Source organism: Macrobrachium rosenbergii, chromosome 13, assembly GCF_040412425.1.
Source record: "Macrobrachium rosenbergii isolate ZJJX-2024 chromosome 13, ASM4041242v1, whole genome shotgun sequence".
In the NCBI taxonomy this organism is placed as follows: domain Eukaryota; kingdom Metazoa; phylum Arthropoda; class Malacostraca; order Decapoda; family Palaemonidae; genus Macrobrachium; species Macrobrachium rosenbergii.
The window spans coordinates 42940725-42961101 of record NC_089753.1 but is presented as its reverse complement, the minus strand read 5'-3'; the positions used below and the strand labels follow the sequence as shown (position 1 = coordinate 42961101).

At 37.5% G+C, this 20377-nt stretch overlaps 1 protein-coding gene and 1 long non-coding RNA gene across 3 annotated transcripts in view; one reads left to right on the top strand and one right to left on the bottom strand.

Annotated features, from left to right (window-relative positions):
- LOC136845236 (uncharacterized) overlaps positions 1–20377 on the top strand; it is a 105085-nt gene that overhangs the window by 2283 nt on the left and 82425 nt on the right. The window contains exons 1-2 of one of the 2 annotated variants that reach the window (XR_010855121.1): positions 18920–19171; positions 19607–19688. This is a non-coding gene — a long non-coding RNA (uncharacterized lncRNA). Of the gene's footprint in view, positions 1–18919; positions 19172–19606; positions 19689–20377 lie in introns of those variants that run through there. The other variant, XR_010855120.1, reaches the window with a different exon arrangement.
- Positions 14523–18133, bottom strand: LOC136845235 (uncharacterized). The gene is made up of 4 exons (XM_067115323.1): positions 17795–18133; positions 17427–17514; positions 16616–16805; positions 14523–15690 (listed from the first exon to the last, which is right to left on the bottom strand). Exons 2-4 carry the CDS (start codon positions 17500–17502, stop codon positions 15474–15476), a joined length of 483 nt encoding a protein of 160 aa, XP_066971424.1. The 5' UTR covers positions 17503–17514; positions 17795–18133; the 3' UTR covers positions 14523–15473.

The window sequence follows — 20377 nt, the reverse complement described above, 5'->3', positions numbered from 1 at the left end:
CGTTTCAGCACTGAATGGCTTCATAGGTCCCAGCGCTTGTCCTTTTCCCCAAAATCTATATTCTATTCTCTATTCGTGCCGTTAATGTGGCTTAAAAATGGAGTTATATATAGGCTATATATATGTATATATAATATATAATATATAATGTATATATACATATATAATATATTGTGTATATATATGAATATATATATATATATATATATATATATATATATATATATATATATATATATATATATATATATATATATACAGTATATATATATACAGTATATATATATAATTATTCCATTTCTAAGCCACATAGAATAGAGAATAGAATATAGAATTAAGGAAAAAGGTCAAGCGCTGGGATCTATTAGGCCATTCATCGCTTAGGCGGAAATTGGTAGTACAAAGGTTAGAGAGGTGTAACAAAAGGAAAACCTCGCAGTTGCACTACGGATCAATTGTTAGGACTATGAATATATATATATATATATATATATATATATACATACATATATATATATATATATATATATATATATATATATATATATATATATATATATATATATATATATATATATACACACATACTGTACATATAAATATATTCCCTAATATGGGGTAGCATCAGAAAAATAATGATTTTGAACACTTTAATTTTTGAATGCTGAATCGTAGATGAATTTCACATTAAACGTTTCGTATCATACACTAAAGGGGCGTCATGAGAATGTTTAGCGCCGCCCCCAAGCACAATGTGCCATTCACCCCCCTCTACCCTCTTACGTTTTTGGTGTCCCTTTCCCCTTCCCTCATAACTATAACGAATTTACTCTCATTTCATCATTCTGTGGGCACCCATTCTTTCCACATATACAGACCATCTCAAAACACAACTGAAGCAAAGTGTCATAAATAAACCCTATTTAGTTTTCTTTATTTAACTGTGATTTACTTTGCCAAGGAGGTTATAGTTTGAGATTTGGATAATTGTTTATTTGTTAGTTTGTTAGCCGTGTTGCACAAACAGTTGTGGTTCGTTTGTCTGTTTGCTAGATGGATTACACAAAAAGTTGTTTGTTTGTTTGTTTGTCTATTTTTTAGCTGGATTTCATAAAAGTTTTGTGTTGATTGTTACCAAAAAAAAAAAAAATAAATAAAAAAATCAGCCTCGTAACTGGAAACAGTGGATTATAGTTACTGGGAGAGACTGGTGAAAACGGAACATTTGACGAGTTGATTGCTGAACCTTGGTGGAGGTTTGCGGTCCCAGAACGCTCTCGTTTTCGTGTGTAACTGTTTCTGCTTTTCTCCTATTGACATTTTCTGCTTAAAAGTGACCTGAAAGAATATGAAAAAAGATGGGAGACAAAATCGGAACTGAGAGCGACCGCCATCATTTCCTAATTCATGGGTGGTCAGGCCGCCGCAGAAATTGGGAAAGAAATTCTCCCGCCCATCGTTACTTTTCCCTCAAAAAAAGGAAAAAAATGGGGGAAAAAAGCTAGGAAAGGTTTGGATGCTTTATGCTCTCTTTAGATTCCTTTTTATGAAATTAGATTAACCTATGAATTTTAGAAAGTCTTATGCATGTTTTTTTTAAGGGATGTTTTCTTTGCGTTTTTAGTTTTCTGTAAAAGAAAACTATTGAGATGGCTTTGTCTGTCTTTCCCCACTTTTTTCCGTCCGCCCTCAGATCTTAAAAACTACCGAGGCTAGAGGGCTGCAAATTGGTATGTTGATTATCCACCCTCCAATCATCACTCATACCAAATTGCAGCCCTCTAGCCTCAGTAGTTTTTTTATTTTATTTAAGGTTAAAGTTAGGCATGATCGTGCGTCTGGCAACGCTATAGGACAGGCCACCACCGGGCCGTGGTTAAAGTTTCATGGGTCGCTGCTCATACAGCATTATACCGGAACCACCGAAAGATAGATCTGTTGTCGGTGGCCTTGATTATACGTTATATAGAAAACTCGATTGCGCCGAAGGAACTTCAGCGCATTTTTCACTTGTTTTTAATGATTTTAAAGACTGTATTATATAGGTTAGTATAGTCTTTTTTTTTGCAACAGACTTCAAAGAAGTTCTGTATTTTTTTTATTACTACCATTTTTAACTACAGAGAACCACTCAGTAAGTTACGATTGTTGGTCTAGTAAATAAAAAAAGCTTATAGTCTTGAATAGTGTTTTTCATACTGTGGGTATTAGGACTGTTACAGGTAGGACTTTGTAGCCTATAGAATCATACTCTCTTTGCATGGAATGTATTCGGAAATTGGATGATATTTTTTTTAATGAATTTAATTTGTAAGTTCGTGCAGTCGACCCGCAAAATTAAAGGGAGGCACTTTTTATTTTTAGTTCCTTTTACCTCGGATTTTACTGAATCAGTATAGTGGTACACAAGTAATTCCTGGCATATATTTATTTGTTTAATCAGTTCAGTAAATAACTAAATATTCCCATTCACTCAAATATTTTACTTAAAATACTATTATTATTATTATTATTATTATTATTATTATTATTATTATTATTATTATTATTATTATTATTATTATATAACTTTCTCCACGGTGTTATGATAAGGTTAGTCCTCGGATGGGTGACCGCCAACGAAAGTCGGAGGGGGCATGAGCAAGGGGCTAGCAGCCTCACCCCAAAAATCTGAAGCGCCTAGAAACTTACAGCAGCCTATAGGAGGCTGTTATGAGCAGCAATTGTGCTCAGAAATGTAACTGGTGATATTTTGCATTATTATTATTATTATTATTATTATTATTATTATTATTATTATTATTATTATTATTATTATTATTATTATTATTATTATTATTATTATTTGCTGCCTTGAGATTGCGACTGTAGCTTTTGCATCGAACTAAAAAAAATATCGATGTATTTTGATAAGGAAACAAAGCTTCCATTGCAAGCTGCTTTTATGAATGCCAGCGTTTAGTAAATGTCATTAACTCTAAACGCAAGCACAAACTAAGTATTTATATACATATGTATATATATATATAATATATATATATATATATAAATATATATATATATATATATATATATATATATATATATATATATATATATATATATATATATATACATACATATGTGTGTGTGTGTGTGTGTGTGTGCATGTGTGTGTATGTGTACGTATACACCTACTGTGTATGTATATATATATATATATATGTATATACACATACACACTCAAGGGAAATGGAGAGAGAAAAAATTTTGGAGCCTAACTGACATAGTTGTCACACTACTTAGAAACCGATCTAACACACTTATTTATGAAAGAGTACAGAAAATAAGTTTAATTTTCGACTTCACGGAGCCACGACTACGAGAAATTCTTTTGACAAAGTTTCCTAATGATATGACACAGAAGAGGACAACCTCCTTAATGAGCACGGTTTCTAATCTAATAAACTTTGGATCTAAGCTTATGGTGACTCCCCCTACATGGAAATAGGGTGGGGGACTCCCCTGCTTCCAAGGGAAGGGGTTGAGTGTAAGGGGGCGGAAGGGATGGGAAGTTATCAGCTTGCTAAGAATTCCAAAGTTTTTATCGTTTCAATTTCACATTCCGGACGTTGCAAGCCTACGGCGCAGGCCTCTTGGTACCTCTTGGAAGGGGAGGAGGGGGAGGAGGAAGGAAAGGAAGAGTTAGGGGAGGAGAGATAAGAGGAAAAACAAGAGGAGAAGGAAGGAAAGGAGAAGTGTTAAACTAGGCCGAGTAACACATCCATTCATAGAGGAGGCGGAGAAAGAGGAAGGCGTGTTAAACTAGACCTATTAACACATTTACTCATAGTGTTCTGTCAGTTCGGGAAACAGGAGCTTCATATGCCTTCAGGAAGAAGTATATTGACGGGAAAAGCTGAATAAGAAGAGTGGAAGGGAAAGAGCAAGGAGGGGGAAGCATGGAACTAGGCCTATTAAAACATACCCTCTTATACCTCACCAGAAGGGGAGGCGCAGGGGCCGAAGGAATGCGCGGAAAATGGGACCACGGTGGAGGGATAGGACAGGGTTTTAGTGACATAGTTTCGTACGAATCTGGTAGGTTTCTGTCTAAAATATCAGGTCGTAAACAGGGCCTCTTGTGGAATATGAAGGCAAAAGTGCAGAGGGCACGAAAACAAGAACAGCATTCGAATAGTGAGGGGCGAAATAGTAGAGCGGTTTGCAAGAAAAACATTAGCACGATTTAAACAGCATAAGGGTTTTGAGAAAACAAACCAATGAGATGCACAACGAGAAAAAAAACAGCAATTAGGCGCATAAACAAAAGACAAAGAAGAATGTCCTCTCCCATTCAGGGGAAATAAATTAGGATATTAGTAAAAAAAAAAAAAACATACGCACTAACACACAGAAAAAAAAATGGGATGCATAGTGCAAAGCATAATATCTGAGAGCTTACCCTTAATGCAAACTATCTATTGTCTGCCGTTTTTTCGTGTTTTTTTCACTTTTTCAGAAAACCATGTCAAAAGAATAGTCTCATTCCGGTTGCATTGGAATGCCTTAGTGAAAAATTGGATTTCAGTCATATTAACAAGGCATCATTGACAGTTAATTCCATTACATAATAAGAGTGTTCTGTCTAATGTTGTAGAAGATTACTGCTTAGAAGGTATTTGGGCAAACTCTCTCTTTCTTAAGCAATTCGTATCAAAATCAGCGGCTTTGTATGTCTATATATATAAACAGATATATACCTAATATAAAAGTCTCTGCCAGCGGTGTACTTGATATTATTAGATGTGTTTAAACACAGATCCCATCTTGCTGTGATCCTTTTAATCCCATACTTTTAATGTAAAGCTTCTAATATTTGAATGAGTGCATTCTGGGATATTTTTTTTATTTTATAGCGAGAGGTATATTATTGTCGTTGTCATCTAGGTAAAATATTCATTATTTAACTGAAGGAGCAGGGCAAAAATATCACCGGTACTGAAGTAATTGTTCCAACAGGAATACTTATAATCTTCAAAATGATGAGTAATTCCAAATGCTATTTGAAGCCTTTTAATCAGGCGAATAAAGCACAGTACATATCTTCCCTATTTTGTTTGTTCATTTCCCCAATGGCTATCCTGCCAATTTACCTCAGAAAATAAGACATCACCGTATATTCAATCAAACTCTTTTATTATAAAACCGTGAGAAAATTTCGTCTAAAATATTTACATTACAAGGAAAAAAAAACAACCAGTATCTTTTTCCCACCCATCCGTAAGAAACACCAAAAGCAAAAGCAGGCTGAAAGAAAGCAACGCAGCAATTCCTATTTCGTGCGACAGCGCCGTGTGACTCAACTCTGCATCGGCCATAAGGCTTGTTTTCGCTGTAACGGCCCGAACCCGGCCGACGAGCGATGCCACCCGTCCGATACGCGTCCATATCGCCGGCAGTGTCACATTGAGAGGCATTACGACGGCGCCCGGACACCTGATGTCGTGAACCCAACGGGGCCTGCCGGAGGAGTTATTCGTTGTACATAACGAGGCAAAATAACGCCGGGGAACATTGCTGTCAGGATCGAATAACAATCCACGAGAATGATTGTGATTGGGGGACTTTAAAAAGGATGCAGGCGCGTTCTCTTCGATTCCGCGGATAAGGTTTTGTTTTGGGGGATTTGTCATTACGCCCATTTTGTCTCTTCTCTGCCTTATTTCTTTTTCGTTATTGCTTTTGCGGATTCGCTTTGATAAAAGTAGTTTGCCTATTGCATAATTTATTATTTTTGTGGACATATTTCAGACATATTTTAATCGATTGAACAAAATATTATTATTCCTTGTTTTCATCTAATCTGTTAAATTCTTATTTTCCCCCTCTCTCTCCTGAATTACCCCATGTCACAATTTTTTTCCAATTTGGTCCGATCTCCACTTTCATTTTCCTCCAGCTGCAATGGTTTGTGGTGCAGTTATTCCCAAAAATATATTGTGAGGTCTCTGGTCTCCGAGCAGTTAAAATCCAGACATCTTAATATATGGACAGTGGTAACTTCTAGTTAGACGCTGGTTATAATTGATTCATGGGAGGAAGGACGCCAGAGTGATGTTGATGCCAAAGAGAAATATTAGGTAATTTCAGTGATAATGAACGAAAAATAGAATTTATTGGATTTTATTATTGGTTGACTTAAATACAAGAGTCTTTTAGCTTATCCAGTGCTCCAAATTAGTTTAGGAAAACTAAGGTATTTTTCTGTATTGGTTTAGAATACTAGTATAGTTATAAGTGCGCTGATGTTACAGTAAAAAGATACTTTACAGACAGGAATGAGAGATTTGGAAATTGTCGGTCGCAGCTTCACTGTAGAATTGTTTGAAAGAGATGGCTGGAGTAGGGGCTAATACGATGTTGGATCCAGTATTGAAACCAAAAATCTAGTAGGCAAGTTAGCAAGAATTCCGGTATCTCTATAGAGCTTTCATATTTTTATTCAATAAAGCAGTTTTGCTGAGTTGTTCTGATACCGAAGGAAAGCCACCTGACAAATTAACTTGAAGATAGGGAATATAACTTGTTATGGCATACTCACAAAGACCGACAGTAGTCCACACTTACATCTTAGAGTTACCCCTGTGTGTTAGTCCTTGTCGGGCAAAAGAAACTCCTCTATGTACTGCGCCTTTTGAGCTTTCCTCCTGGGTGAACTACTGGTACTTGAGGCTAAGCCTGCTCTCACTTTTTGTCATATCAATTTGGTTTGTGTTGTGATCACACGTGGAGTTATGTTGTTTGATTCTCTGTGAGTTGTGTGGCTTGATTCTCTAGGAATTATGTAGCCTGATTCTCTAGGAGTTTTATAGTGTGGTTTTCTAGGAGTTCTGTGGTCTGATTCTCTCGGAGTTTTGTGGTCTGATTCACTGAAAGTTCTGAGGTCTGACTCTCTAGGAGTTCTGTGGTCTGATTCTCTAGGAGTTCTGTGGTGTAATTCTCAAGTTCTGTGGTATGATTCTCTAGTTCTGTGGTCTGATTCTCTAGGAGTTCCGTGTTCTAATTCTGTGGGAGTTCTGTGGCCTGATTCTCTAGGAGTTCTGTAGTCTGATTTTCTAGGAGTTCTGTGGTGTGATTTTCTGAGAGTTCTGTGTTATGATTCTCTGAAAGTTCTATGGTCTGATTCTCCGGGAACTCTGTGGCCTGATTCTCTGGGAACTCTGTGGTCTGATTCTCTAGGAGTTCTGTGGTCTGATTCACTGGGATTTCTGTGGTCTGATTCTCTAGGAGTTCTGTGGTCTGATTCACTGGGAGTTCTGTGGTCTGATTCTCTAGGCGTTCTGTGGTCTGATTCACTGGGAGTTCTGTGGTCTGATTCTCTAGGAGTTCTGTGGTCTGATTCTCTAGTTTTGTGGTCTGATTCTCTAGTTATGTGGTCTGATTACCTAGGAGTTCTGTGCTCATGCTCTGGTAGCTCTGTGTTCTGATTCTCTGGGAATCCTGTGGTCTGATTCTCTGAGAGTTCTGAAGTCTGATTCTCTGGGAGTTCTGTGTTTTGATTTTCTTAAAGTTCTGTGGTCCGATTCTTTGGGAGTTCTGTGGTCTGACTCTCCTGGAATTCTGTGATTTAATTCCCTAGGAGATCTGTGGTCTGATTCTCTAGGAATTTTGTGGACTGATCCTCTGGGAGAACTTTTTCCTAACATTCCTGATCAATATATTCAGGAATAACGTAATAGCGACAACCACCTCGATCATTGTGACGATGGAGATGCCCAGCAACAGCCCGGTGATGCCACCAATCTCACCTGTTAAGAGGAAATTAAAATATTTCCGGGTTATTTGTTGAAGAGCAAATATTTATCACGGAATGACGTGAGAAAGTTTTATTAAAGTTTGAAATTATACCGTGAGTCTCTCTCTCTCTCTCTCTCTCTTTCTCTCTCTCTCTCTCTCTCTCTCTCTCTCTCTCTCTCTCTCTCTCTCTCTCTCTCTCTCTCTCTCTCTCTCTCTCTCTCTCAAGAGTAAACTTTGACACCTTTGAATATTATACTCACTAACGAGATCGGAAAGAGTCTCCCTCCACACTCTGACGTCCGTGTACCTCATGGTTGGGTAGAAAATCGTCACTGCAGCCAGTTCGCTCCTAAGTTGAAGGGCGTAATAATAATAATAATAATAATAATAATAATAATAATAATAATAATAATAATAATAATAATAATAGTACTAATAATAATAATAATAATAATAATAATAATAATAATAATAATAATAATAATAATAATAATAATAATAATAATAATAATAATAATAAACAGGTACTGGGAGGTTTTACACTAAGAGAAGATCAAACTTTCGTGAGTGATATTTCTTACGAGCTAAAATCGAACTTGTTTAATTGACTGGCAACTTTATAGGTAAACTTGTTATCTGTATGTACAGTACGTTACTTTCTAAAATTGCAATATTTAAATTCGGTGTTTATTTGATTTTATGTATGCCATGAAGAAGTATTTCCTAAAATATGAACCTTGGATAAAAATTTTGTCTAAAGAAATCTGACCCCCAACCCCGCTCTGAATGGGCTCCGTTCAGTCTCCCGATTTACCGCGAGCATATAACGGCCTTGAATGCAACAATGCATACTAGATATAAGTTGAATTCGAATTAGTTCAGGGATTCTATACCTTAGAATGCACTAAATCTCACTTACTCGTTTGTTAAGCCGAAGTTCCTGTGTAAGTTGTCGTACACGTCCTTATGTATTGGCGTATGGCTGGTTGCATGGTCGAAGTCGTAGCGAACGCACGGGTCCCGGCATTTTTTTTGTTCTGTTGGAGTTGTTTTGTTGATTAGTTTGTCTGCTCAGTGTCAGGAATCAGTTCCCGGGAAAGGGGTCTACGAAATGAGCAGTTTTGTGTAGCCGATTTGACCAAATATTCAGGGAATTTCACTGAATGCTTTTTTTTTGTGTTTTTCTGAATTTGACTAGACATTTTGTTAGTTTGCCTGAATGGCTAGGAAATTTATTTAATATTTTAGGAATGTGACTAGTAGTTCAGGATTTTGACTAATTATTTTGGGAATCTGATTAAGTATTACAGGAATCTGACTGCTTATTCAAAACATTGGCAAAATGTTTCTTATCTCTGAATATTTTAGAAATTTGATTGAAGGTCTTATGAATTTAATTAATATTTTAAGAATTTCACTGCATATTTAAGACATTTGACGCATCTTAGAGATTTGACAACATTTAAGGAAGCTAGTTGATTGCCTCAGGATTTAGGATGAATGTCCAGAAATTTTACTGAATTATCACAGAAAATTGAGATCTTATTTAAAGATATATTTGATCCTTAGTGAATCTTCGGATCATGTGGGTTAAGGTTCCCCTTGAATGGAGGCAAAGTAAAAGGCTTAAAAGTGGGTGCAACTAGGGGCCGAAGGGACTCTGAAAAAACCTTTAGTACTGCCTACTCTGCATGACGAAAGTTGCACTGACGGCACTGCCCTCCTACGCAGTGAATCTCAAACAATTGGTCGTAGGGGGCAGTGCCGTCAGTGCCCCTCACGCGCGGTGCACTGTAGGTACTACTTAAGGTTCTTTGCAGCGCCCCTTCGGCTCTTAGCTACAACCCCTTTCATTCCTATTACTGAACCTCCGTTCATATTCTTTCTTCTATCTCACTATCCACCCTCTTCCAACAATTGTCTTCTCAGTGCAACTGTGAGATTTTCCTCCTGTTACCCTTTGTTAACTTTTACTAGCAATTTTCCTTTCAACGCTGAATGACCTCATAGGTCCCGGTACTTGACCTTCGGCCTAAATTGTATTTTCTGTTCTACTCTATCCCAAACAATTGGTCTGCTACTGCAATCATTCAGTTGCTATTTTAGCACCCCCTTGAAAAATTTTGACGGACGTATGAGAGTTATTTTACCTGACTTCAAGCAGCCTAAGATTTGGCGCTGATTTTGATCGGAAGTAGCATCAGTAACAATTTGCTCGATGGCGATGCTTTGAGCTGCTGGGGCGTAGAAATTTTGGAGTTCCTCCATGGAGCAGGGGGGAAACAAGTCTGAAAATGTTGTTATTATTATTATTATTATTATTATTATTATTATTATTATTATTATTATTATTATTATTATTATTATTATTATTATTCATAAGATGAACCCTATTCTTATGAAACAAGCCCACAGGGGCCATTGACTTGAAATTCAAGCTTCCAAAGAATATGGTGTTCATTAGGAAGAAGTAACAGAAGGTAATGGGATATACAGAAAGAAGAGATCTCCCATTAAAAAGAAAAAAAAATTAATAAAATGTATTAAAATTTATTAAAATGCAAGGAGAATGTTGGAGATTATGAGGCAGGAATCTTGGACCGTTGGTTTTTCGCTTGAAAATAAGAGGATGAGATATAGGAAGTTGCTGTTATGGATCTAGATTAACTTTCAGATCTGTCAAGAGTAACTTCGTCGAAGATGTACCGCCCACTTCACCGTTTTTTCTTCTGGGAATTAAAACTTAGATTAAGAGAAAATATTTGTAGGGAGGACAAAAAATACTTAGCCTAGCTGAGGAAATGTCAGCAAAATCATTATATATATATATATATATATATATATATATATATATATATATATATATATATATATATATATATATATATATATACTGATTTTATTTTATGTCCAAAGAATCATTTGTTTTCTGGTGCTTCTGCAAGCGGCATAAAAGTATAATTCACAGCAGGTTTCGAGGCATACGTGAAAAGGGACGTCCCGAAATAAGCATACAGCGTTGATGAATAAAGTCAGTGACGTTCGAAAATTACAAGTAAAAACACGCCAGCTCCTTGGTTGGCGCCGTTCCCATAACTTCTCTCACTTTCATGGCTGTTCTTGTAAGCAAATACCTTGATTCATCTCCATATATTTCCCCTTTGTTATTTTCTTAACCTTTCTCTTCCCTTAATTATGGTATTTTACTCTGTGGAAACTTGCCAAAAAAAAAAAAAATTTTTTTTGGAGTAGGAGTTAAATAGGATTTTTGTATGGATTCACCAATGATATTCCAAAAATTTTTCGTTTCTGTCTATAGACATAATTATCGACATATTCAGCATAATTAGACTGACACCAAAGAATTCAGCAAAATGATCTCAACGCGAAATAGTCTCTCTCTCTCTCTCTCTCTCTCTCTCTCTCTCTCTCTCTCTCATACGCACAAAACTTTCTCTTGGCATGACTAAATGCTCTTACCTCCTGGATTGTTATCCAGTGCGTAATGCGAACAGTTACGCTCAGCAAGAAAACAGGTGCGGATTGAGTGAAACTGACAGTTAGGCTGCATCCTGTAGAAGAGGTCCGGGTCCCCTTTGTAGCTGATGGTGCTTGGGGGAGCGCATTCCTTTTCCTTCCAGTCAAAGATCGTCTTTTTACCTTCAACGTTCACCTGGGGAAAGCGTCGAGTCTTAATGTTATTGAATAGTGAAGTGCAGTTACTGCCTTCTTACTCTGATATTCCTGAATACTTGAATGCTGTAGATAGTAGGATTATTATGTTTTCTTACTCAGTTATTCACGAATACTCTGATATTCTTGAATACATAAGTACAGCCACTTCCTTAATCTTAATAGTCTCGAAAATATAAAGTCACTGACTTCTTACTGTTAATATTCTTGACTATAGGTCAGTTCGCTTTCCTCGTACTCTGATATTTCTGAATGCTGTAACATTCCTAAATATAGAGATATCGTCACCGTCTTCTTATTCTTGACATTCTTGAATATAAAAGCACTGTACTACCTTCTTTTCCTAATATTTTTTAATATAAAGTGACGTCACTACCTCCATACGCGGATATTCTTTCACCATAAAAGTATCGGTACATCCATAAAAAAAAAATATTTCATATATTCTTAGGCACCATCTGGTTCTATTCTTTTCTTAAAACTCTTAGCACCTGATTCTCAGAAAGTGTTGCAGTAGTATGGATGTTTGTGGAAAGCTAATAACTACTGTATGACCGCTCAGTAGCTTGAATAAAAAGTGGATTATTAAGAAAGTGACGTTCGTCAATAATTTGGTTCGAAATCGCCAAAAATGGGACATCAATAGTATTCTAGATGGTTAGTTTCGTTGCTTTAGAATATATTTGGTTTTGCTTGCTGGCGAGACAAGTTGGTTGGTTTAGATTAAGCGGGCTTATGCCGGCAACAGCCCTTGCTTGAATGCGGTGAGTCAGGTGTGATAAAGCGTTTAAGTTTATAAGAGGTCTGGTGTGGATCTCCGAACTAGATTCAACGAAATGGGACCTTGGCTGCTATTATTTATTTATAATCATATAATGGATGGAAAACAACTTTCTATTCAGTTTTATACATCAGATTCAGTCAGTGTCTAAAGAAATTGATCCCTGTGACGCTGTAAAGTGCTTCCTTTATAAGAGGAGGCCAGGGGGCAAGGGGTGGGGGTGGCAACTCAGTTCCCTCATGTAAATTTACCCTGGAGTTTGTTGGTCACTTTCAAAATATTAGCGACAATGGTCCCACAGGCCACGCTCTTGAATAAGATTAGTCTTGCTCACCCTTGGGACATAGGATGTGTCAAGTATCTATGTTCTTTCAGACGATAAGGTTACAAGAATTAATTACGTAAGTCATATAATATGAAAATTAAAAAATTATATGTTATCTCTTCACACAAACATTTCACTCTGCAATCATACATTATCCTTAGAAAGGTGAAACGAGAGCAATCCTTTCGCCTGAACGAACATCCAAGCTTGTCTTTTGCTTACCACGGAAAGTGAGACTTCAGCAGTTGTGTAGACCCTTGGCAAAATCGACACTCCTTGTCCTACGGAAGGAAAGGCTGGATGTGTCTGGTTGCTGAACACCGAGATTTGCAGACCAGTTTTCAAGAAGTGGGCCATGTCCATGATCTCAGGGTCCAACACTAATAAACAGGAAAAAGGTTACATGTCTAGCGCTAATAGTTTCCTATAGAGTACAAGAGTGAGTGATTAAAGGAATTAGAATTGAAACGTGGGAGATATTTAAAGATAGGCAAATTTTATTCATAATTAAAAAGCCATTCCTCTCGTTAAATTGGAATATAGATAGAGTAACTGTGTGCCAATGACATTTTGCGTCATTTTGAGCATTCAAATAAGGCAAGAAAAAAGTATTTAAAAGTTGTGGCTTTTGAGGATCATAGATACCACTTTTTGGCGACTGGTTAACACCAATTGATTAACAGATTTCAGCAATTCAAAGCTGTGTATCTAAATGCTATACTGAACCTTAGTGAATACTGTAACTGGAAAAGGACAAAGAACGCTTGGTGTATTATTTTTGTTACTGGAATTGGATTTAATGAAAATATTTTGCGGTGAATGAGCATTCTGACAAACATTTTGCTAAACGGAGAAACAATATGGCCACCTTGATCTGGGGTTTCAGATCATCAATGTCTGACAAACATGTCATACCAGACATGCCTTTTTTTCATAACTCATTAATGAATAGCATCGTGTCCACATTGCAATAGGACATGGCTGAATCAGTCAGGCAAGAGTCCTTCAGATTCAGGAATCTGATTCCCTGAGTTCCAAGCACCCATCAGTGAGAGGACATAACGTACTGTGTCACGCATGTCTCCTGTAAAACACCAATTTAATGTTATATAAGGAAAAATATTTAAGACAAGATAAGGAAACATTTTGGGTGAAAGTTAGATTACCGAAAAGAAAGGAAATGAGAAGATACTTCAGAATCACGCAAGGTTGTCGGATTGCCATTAGAGATAGCGCTCTGGTTGTCAGCCAGTGGATGATAATGAAAATCCACAGTTGTATATATGGGCACAGCTGCGTTTTCAAAATACAAAAATGATTAAAAATGGCCCTAGTAGGGGGCCATTTTTAATCATTTTTGTATTTTGAAAAACGCAGCTGTGCCCATATATACAACTGTGGATTTTCATTATCATCCACTGGCTGACAACCAGAGCGCTATCTCTAATGGCAATCCTACAACCTTGCGTGATTCTGAAGTATCTTCTCATTTCCTTTCTTTTCGGTAATCTAACTTTCACCCAAAATGTTTCCTTATCTTGTCTTAAATATTTTTCCTTATATAACATTAAATTGGTGTTTTACAGGAGACATGCGTGACACAGTACGTTATGTCCTCTCACTGATGGGTGCTTGGAACTCAGGGAATCAGATTCCTAGTAGGGGGTTAGCTCCGTCAGTGCACCTCATGAGCTGTACTGCAGGCATTGCGTAAGGTTCTTTGCAGCGTCCCTTCGGCCCCTAGCTGCAACCCCTTTCATTACTCTGTTCATATTCTCTTTCTTCCATCTTACTTTCCACCCTCTACTAAAAATTGATTCATAGTGCAACTGCGAGTTTTCCTCCTGCTGCACCTTTCAAACCTTTTTACTGACATTTTCCGTTTCAGCTCTGAGTGACCTTATGGGTCCCAGCAATTGGCCTTTGGCCTAAATTCTGTATTCTGTTCTATTCTATTGAAAATGGCATATCTAAGCAAAGCAAGGGTCGTGGAACGATACCATTTCTCATCTTGCAATTTCTCGCTAATACGCAATTACAGAGGACATTCAATCGGTTATGCAATAACTAACGTAGCAAGTATATCAGAAATGATTGACAGTTTAAACGGGGCCTTGGTGTTTATCCCAGTCCCTTACAGAATTGATCTCCAAACGTTTTAGTATAAGGTCCACATTATACGTTTTGCAGATCTCTGCGGGCAACAGCAAAAAAAAAAAAAAAAAAAAATTGTTTCATATGTTCAATTATTTCAAACTAAAGTAAAACAGATGGAAGATATTCAAAACAAAACTTGGCACTAATCAAGGTAAACCAAAAAATGTATCTGCCTTTATTTCTATGCAACCACATTAATGCGTTAAAACTGGGATTTAGACGGTTTTTGAATATCTGGAGCGGACTGGATATGGGCCCCGGGCCATAATTTGGAGACCCCTGCCTAACAGTATTGCAAAAGGAAAAGAAAAAAAGGGGAAAATGAAGGCATCATAAAGCTAACCCTATCAGAAATCGCCTATATGTAGTAGCAAAATTGACTAACTGATATACAGTATAGCTTAGAATTTAGGCAGAAGGCCATGCACTGGGACCTATGAGGTCATTCAGCGCTGAAAGGAAAATTGAGAGTAACAGGTTACAAAGGTGTAACAGGAGGGAGAGCCTCGCAGTTGCACCATGAAACAATTATTAGAAGAGGGTGGAGAAGAAGATGGAAGGAAGAATATGAAAGGAGGTACAGATAAAGGAATGAAAGGGGTTGCAGTTAGGGGCCGAAGGGACGCTGCAAAGAACATTAAGTAATGCCTAGTGTGCACCGCACGTGATGTGCACTGATGGCACTCCCCCCGCCCACCCTGCCCTAAGGGATTTCACTTCATCGTACGATGCTACTATCTATTCTTTGCCAGCACCTGGATAGTCGTCAGGGTCGACCCTGAGGTAGAGAGAGACCCCGAGATACTCCCCTTCCACCATCTGCCGATTGTTGCCGTTGGTGAAGTAGATGTAACACTTCGCCGAGAAAGTCGGGATTGAATGCATGTTCTTGCAACACTCCTCTCTTCTCATCCTGCGCTTGGCGACGGAACACATGAGCAGCAAGTCTAGACAGCTGGGAATGAAATGCAAATAATGGAAGCATAAGATTAATCTGAATAATTGTTAGCAATTTTTTTCAGGTTTATTTTGAATTATTGTTAGTAATCTTTTCAGGTTTATTTTGAATGACCGTTAATAGTCTTTTAAGGTTGATTTTGAAAGTGTTAATAGTCTTTTTATGTCAATAGTCTCTACTACGGATCAGCTCAGATCAGACATATTTTTATGAACTTTGATTTCTGTAATCTTATGTTAGATTGTAAAACAATCCATTAATGTTTTTGTGGGGAAGTAGGGCTAATAATACCGTTCAAGTTCCGTTAGCACGTGTGTGTGGTGTGGTGTGTTGTGTGTGTGTGTGTGTGTGTGTGTGTGTATACGCTTGCTTAGTTTCAGTTAACAGTGGCTTCTAGGACATTTTTTAGAATTACAGGCGCCCTTGAGGACTCAAGCTCAAGTAAATCCACTCTATTATTTCCCGTAGAGTACCCTAGATTAGCTTAATATTGGAACAGCACAAACAATTTAACGTGATTGCATATAAAATGTAATCCCTTCAAGGCCAAGGTGGCCTTGCTGAAACTCAGTCAGTTCCTGCTACTTAATCTCCCGTCAAATTAGCTCTGCCAAATTCCTTGTTCCTCGGTTGGTGCCGTTCAGAATCATATTGGAAGGAAATTATAAACAACTCAATACAATGAGGTTATATAATTCCTACACTTAAATCAGCAAACCTCCAGCGGAATTTGATAAGGCCATATCGTACTTTTGGAAACAGGTCACTGAGTTCAATTTTGGCAGATAATTAAAATATAAAAACCTCCTGCAGCAGAAGTTGACGAGGTCTTTGCTCGGGCAAACCACGTCATACAATTAGAAACAACCAAACCAGTTTAAATTTAGCACGCAATTAAAATAGATATGGAACAGACACCTACTCATAGGACAGTGCATCCACTAGTTCCCTGAAGGTGAAGTTGTTTTCCTTCAAGATCGCCATCAGCTCTGCATGAGTCTCTGTCAAGTACCTTTTGCTCTGCTTTGTCTTGAGAAATTCCTGGCTGACTGCCGTTATTGTGCCAGTGATCCCGTAGAGGTAATTGGTGAGGGCGCTGCTTATGTTGAGAGCTGATGGTTACAAAGAGTGAATGGTGTTTACGTTGATCAAACACTATAGAATCTATTGGTCACTTTTTACCGGACACATATGCTTTTGCAATAACTACAATTCCCTCTTAACTTCTCGATTTCTTTACACTTTTGGATACGCTCGTGACAGCAAAGCCTAACATCCAAATGCAACTGTAATAACCACAACGCCCCCTTAGCTACTCTAATTCTTCACACCTTTTGGATACGCTCATTACTACAAAGCCTGAGATCCAAATGGAACGAATATGAAGTAATTATGACGTCCGTAGCAGGATTCGGACCCGCATCCGGATTATCAGAACGAGGTCACATTACCCACCTGACCACGGGTAGGATTAGCGAATCTAGCCACGGGCGTCAGAACCACTTCATATTCTTCCCATTTGGACCTTAGGCTTTGTAGTGACAAGCGTATCCAGAAAGTGTGAAGAAGCAAGTATTTATTTTTCTCAGGGCACATTTTTCCATGAAATTACTTTTGAAAATTGAAAATATCAGCAAGAATTATTTTGTGGTCAAAATTTTCCAGTATTTATTGATTTAAAGGAAATTGGACTCTAAGATAACAGCATAATCTTAATTATATATCTATGTTACCTTTCAGCTTCCTTCTTGAGAAGTAAGCCCTGTTGCATAGGGCAATGGAGGGAACTTGAAGGCCTTCGCGAGACATTAACGATGTTGTCTGTGGAAAAAATTAAGTGATTTATGACCGTCTCTCTCTCTCTCTCTCTCTCTCTCTCTCTCTCTCTCTCTCTCTCTCTCTCTCTCTCTCTCTATATATATATATATATATATATATATATATATATATTGCAAGATAAAGAAACATTAAAGCAAAGAAAATTTGTGTAGACCATAAAATTAAAGTGTCGACTTACAAACATTGTAGCCTAACATTTCTTGCTGTAATTACTACACATATTATTTCAGCATTCGTATGAATAACCAGATAAATAACATACTTGCGATTTGATCTCTCTAGTCTGAAAGTGGAGAATCACCTCGACGACAGATTTCCCCGTGAAGATGAAAAGAATGACAACCACGAAGAACCAGAACAGACCGAGGTAGTTGAAGCGGTTGTGCCAGATGTGCGCTATTCCGTGGGCAGTCGACTCCTCGCAAATGAGCTCCACCGTGTCGGCGAACGTCCGCCTCAGGGTGAAGTCCTGCGGATTAGCGTTTTTGTTTGGTCTTTGTTTACTTGATTATCTTTATTTCTCTGTAGGGCTACGCCTCAAATAAAGCTTCTCGTGTTAGTTTATTCTGTACCACTGTATAAGAAGTCTTTTTCAAAGGTTTTCAAATACCGCTCACGGTCACTTAACGAGCTGGACGCACTGATTGTAGTACCATAGACGCTGTAAGTCGAATATCCCCCTTCCCACCCTCCCTCCCCCTTCCCCAACCCCTTAAGTCCATAAATTTTGCTGCAACCAGGCCGTCAGATTTATTTTCATTTAATTCAAACTGTTTCATTTCCATTCTTTTAATATTCATGAGCCACATTTTAATTGCAACCTCTCAGAATCAGTTTCAATAATCAGTCCCCCCTCAAATTCTCAAAATCTCACACTCCCTGCGTATTCATGCCAGCCTTATGAAATCTAATGCAATTTATTATGGTTTCTGAATTTTAATAAGGTCTACAAATGGCAGAAGACTGGGTCATTATTACTAACTTTTCATAATAATAACTATTATGATTTACTTACATTAACTTTTATTTGAATGAGATAGTGAAATTACCAGGCAATGGAAAGAATATATATATATATATATATATATATATATATATATATATATATATATATATATAATATTTAATTGTATACATGCGAGTAGATAATACATCACATTTTAAAGCAGAAATTTAACAAAAATATTCGCATAAATAATCAAATTCCCTTATTTTTAGAAAATATCGTAACACTGAAGTGTTCGAACATGAAACGAAACAAAATAAAGGCAAAGAAAATGCATACGAAAGTGCCCGTTGGGCTGGCAGTGAAAAATTCGCTGTCTCTAGGGTCCTTGCGTTTACAGCTGCCAACCCCTGCTCTGTCTTGCCAATCAGCCGACCTGCGGCTACTGTATAAGGTAGTGTATTTGGAGTTTGGGAAATATATTGGGGTTTCTCTCAAGTTGTTTGCTAATGACGCCTTCAGTGAAGAAATTCTTGATTGGAATTTATTAGTGTACACGTTACTACATTAGGCCTACTACATGCCTTTCCAGTACGTTTGGTTTATTCAGTGCATCTTAACGGACCAACCTAGTCTACGTTTGAAACTATTTACTTCTGACTCTCAGGGAAATTGAGATGTCGTCCTTTAAAGGTAAGAATGCTTCTGCTGGTGATAAGTCTTCGAAGTGGCGAAACTTCGGAGAAGGAAAATTTAAATTTAAGGAAGTTCGTTATCGGATTCTAAGAACGTTGTGACATTTCATAGTCTTAATAACACCAATTAGGGGAGGTCCAGATTAAAATGTTAACGAAGCATTTACAGCGAATATTAACTGATGCCAGTTAAAATGAAAAAAGTTTAATGTGCTTTTTATTTCACACAGATATAAAGCTAAAAGCTAAAGCTATAAGATATTTTTAAAAACGCCAAGAAGAAATAGGTGTACAAGCCAAAATAAACTGACTCGTGACATCCGTGGCATTCTTCTTAATAACTTATCAGTTTTGCTGAGAACTAAACCATCTGTTTTTCGGGGTAGCTTTTAATTGGTGTGACTTCACGTTTTATTTGCACTTTTCTTTGCAGATCTTGTACCTGTCACTGACAACCAAACCACTCAGGAAGTGACAAATCATGGACTTGTCTACGAGACCCTTTGTAGCCTACAGTAAGTACATGACCTATTCCTTTTTGTTGATTTCAGAGGTTATTGGCAAGGAACTCGGGTAGTCTTATGATGATGGGAAAATTATATTGATTAGGACAGTCTGTTCCATGTCATGTCTATTTTTATACGAAAGTATTCATTTTCTGTTTGCTTCGCTGATCAAATGTATGTAATAATAATTTCGTGCGTAGTTTGTGTTAGTATATGATCACACTTCAAAGCACTTTATTTTGATGACATGTTCTTATGGCGTAACAAGCTATGGTCAAGCGGGCTGACGTAAGTCATTTTAGTGAGTGTTGATCGATTAAACTGTTCTGCCCAAAGTGAAGAGTACGTATTCACAGGTAAATAGTATTAAAGGCCTTCGCTGAAATGAAGGGAAGTTTTATGAACGAACACTTACATTAATTGTATAAGCGGATGAAGCATTTTGATATCAATTGACTAGGTAATATTCCTGTCATTTTGTGAAGTGGCCAAGGTCAGGGGTTAGAGCTACGGGCTGTTACAGAAAGGCAACTGAGGTACAAAGCTTTTAGGCTGAGGTTACAGGTGCAGGGGTTAGAGCTACGGGCTGTTACAGAAAGGCAACTGAGGTACAAAGCTTTTAGGCTGAGGTTACAGGTGCAGAGTGCCATTATGCGAGTACCAAAATAATTTCACTTGCCTTCTCGGTTCTTCCTTCC

Coding starts and splice junctions, on each gene's coding strand:
- LOC136845235 (XM_067115323.1), bottom strand. CDS start 17,502: ATGTCTCGCGAAGGCCTTCAAGTTCCCTCCATTGCCCTATGCAACAGG. Junction 16,806..17,426: donor CTCAAGAAGGAAGCTGAAAG/GTAACATAGATA, acceptor TGTAACCATCAG/CTCTCAACATAAGCAGCGCC. Junction 15,691..16,615: donor GTGGATGCACTGTCCTATGA/GTAGGTGTCTGT, acceptor TTTCATTCCCAG/CTGTCTAGACTTGCTGCTCA.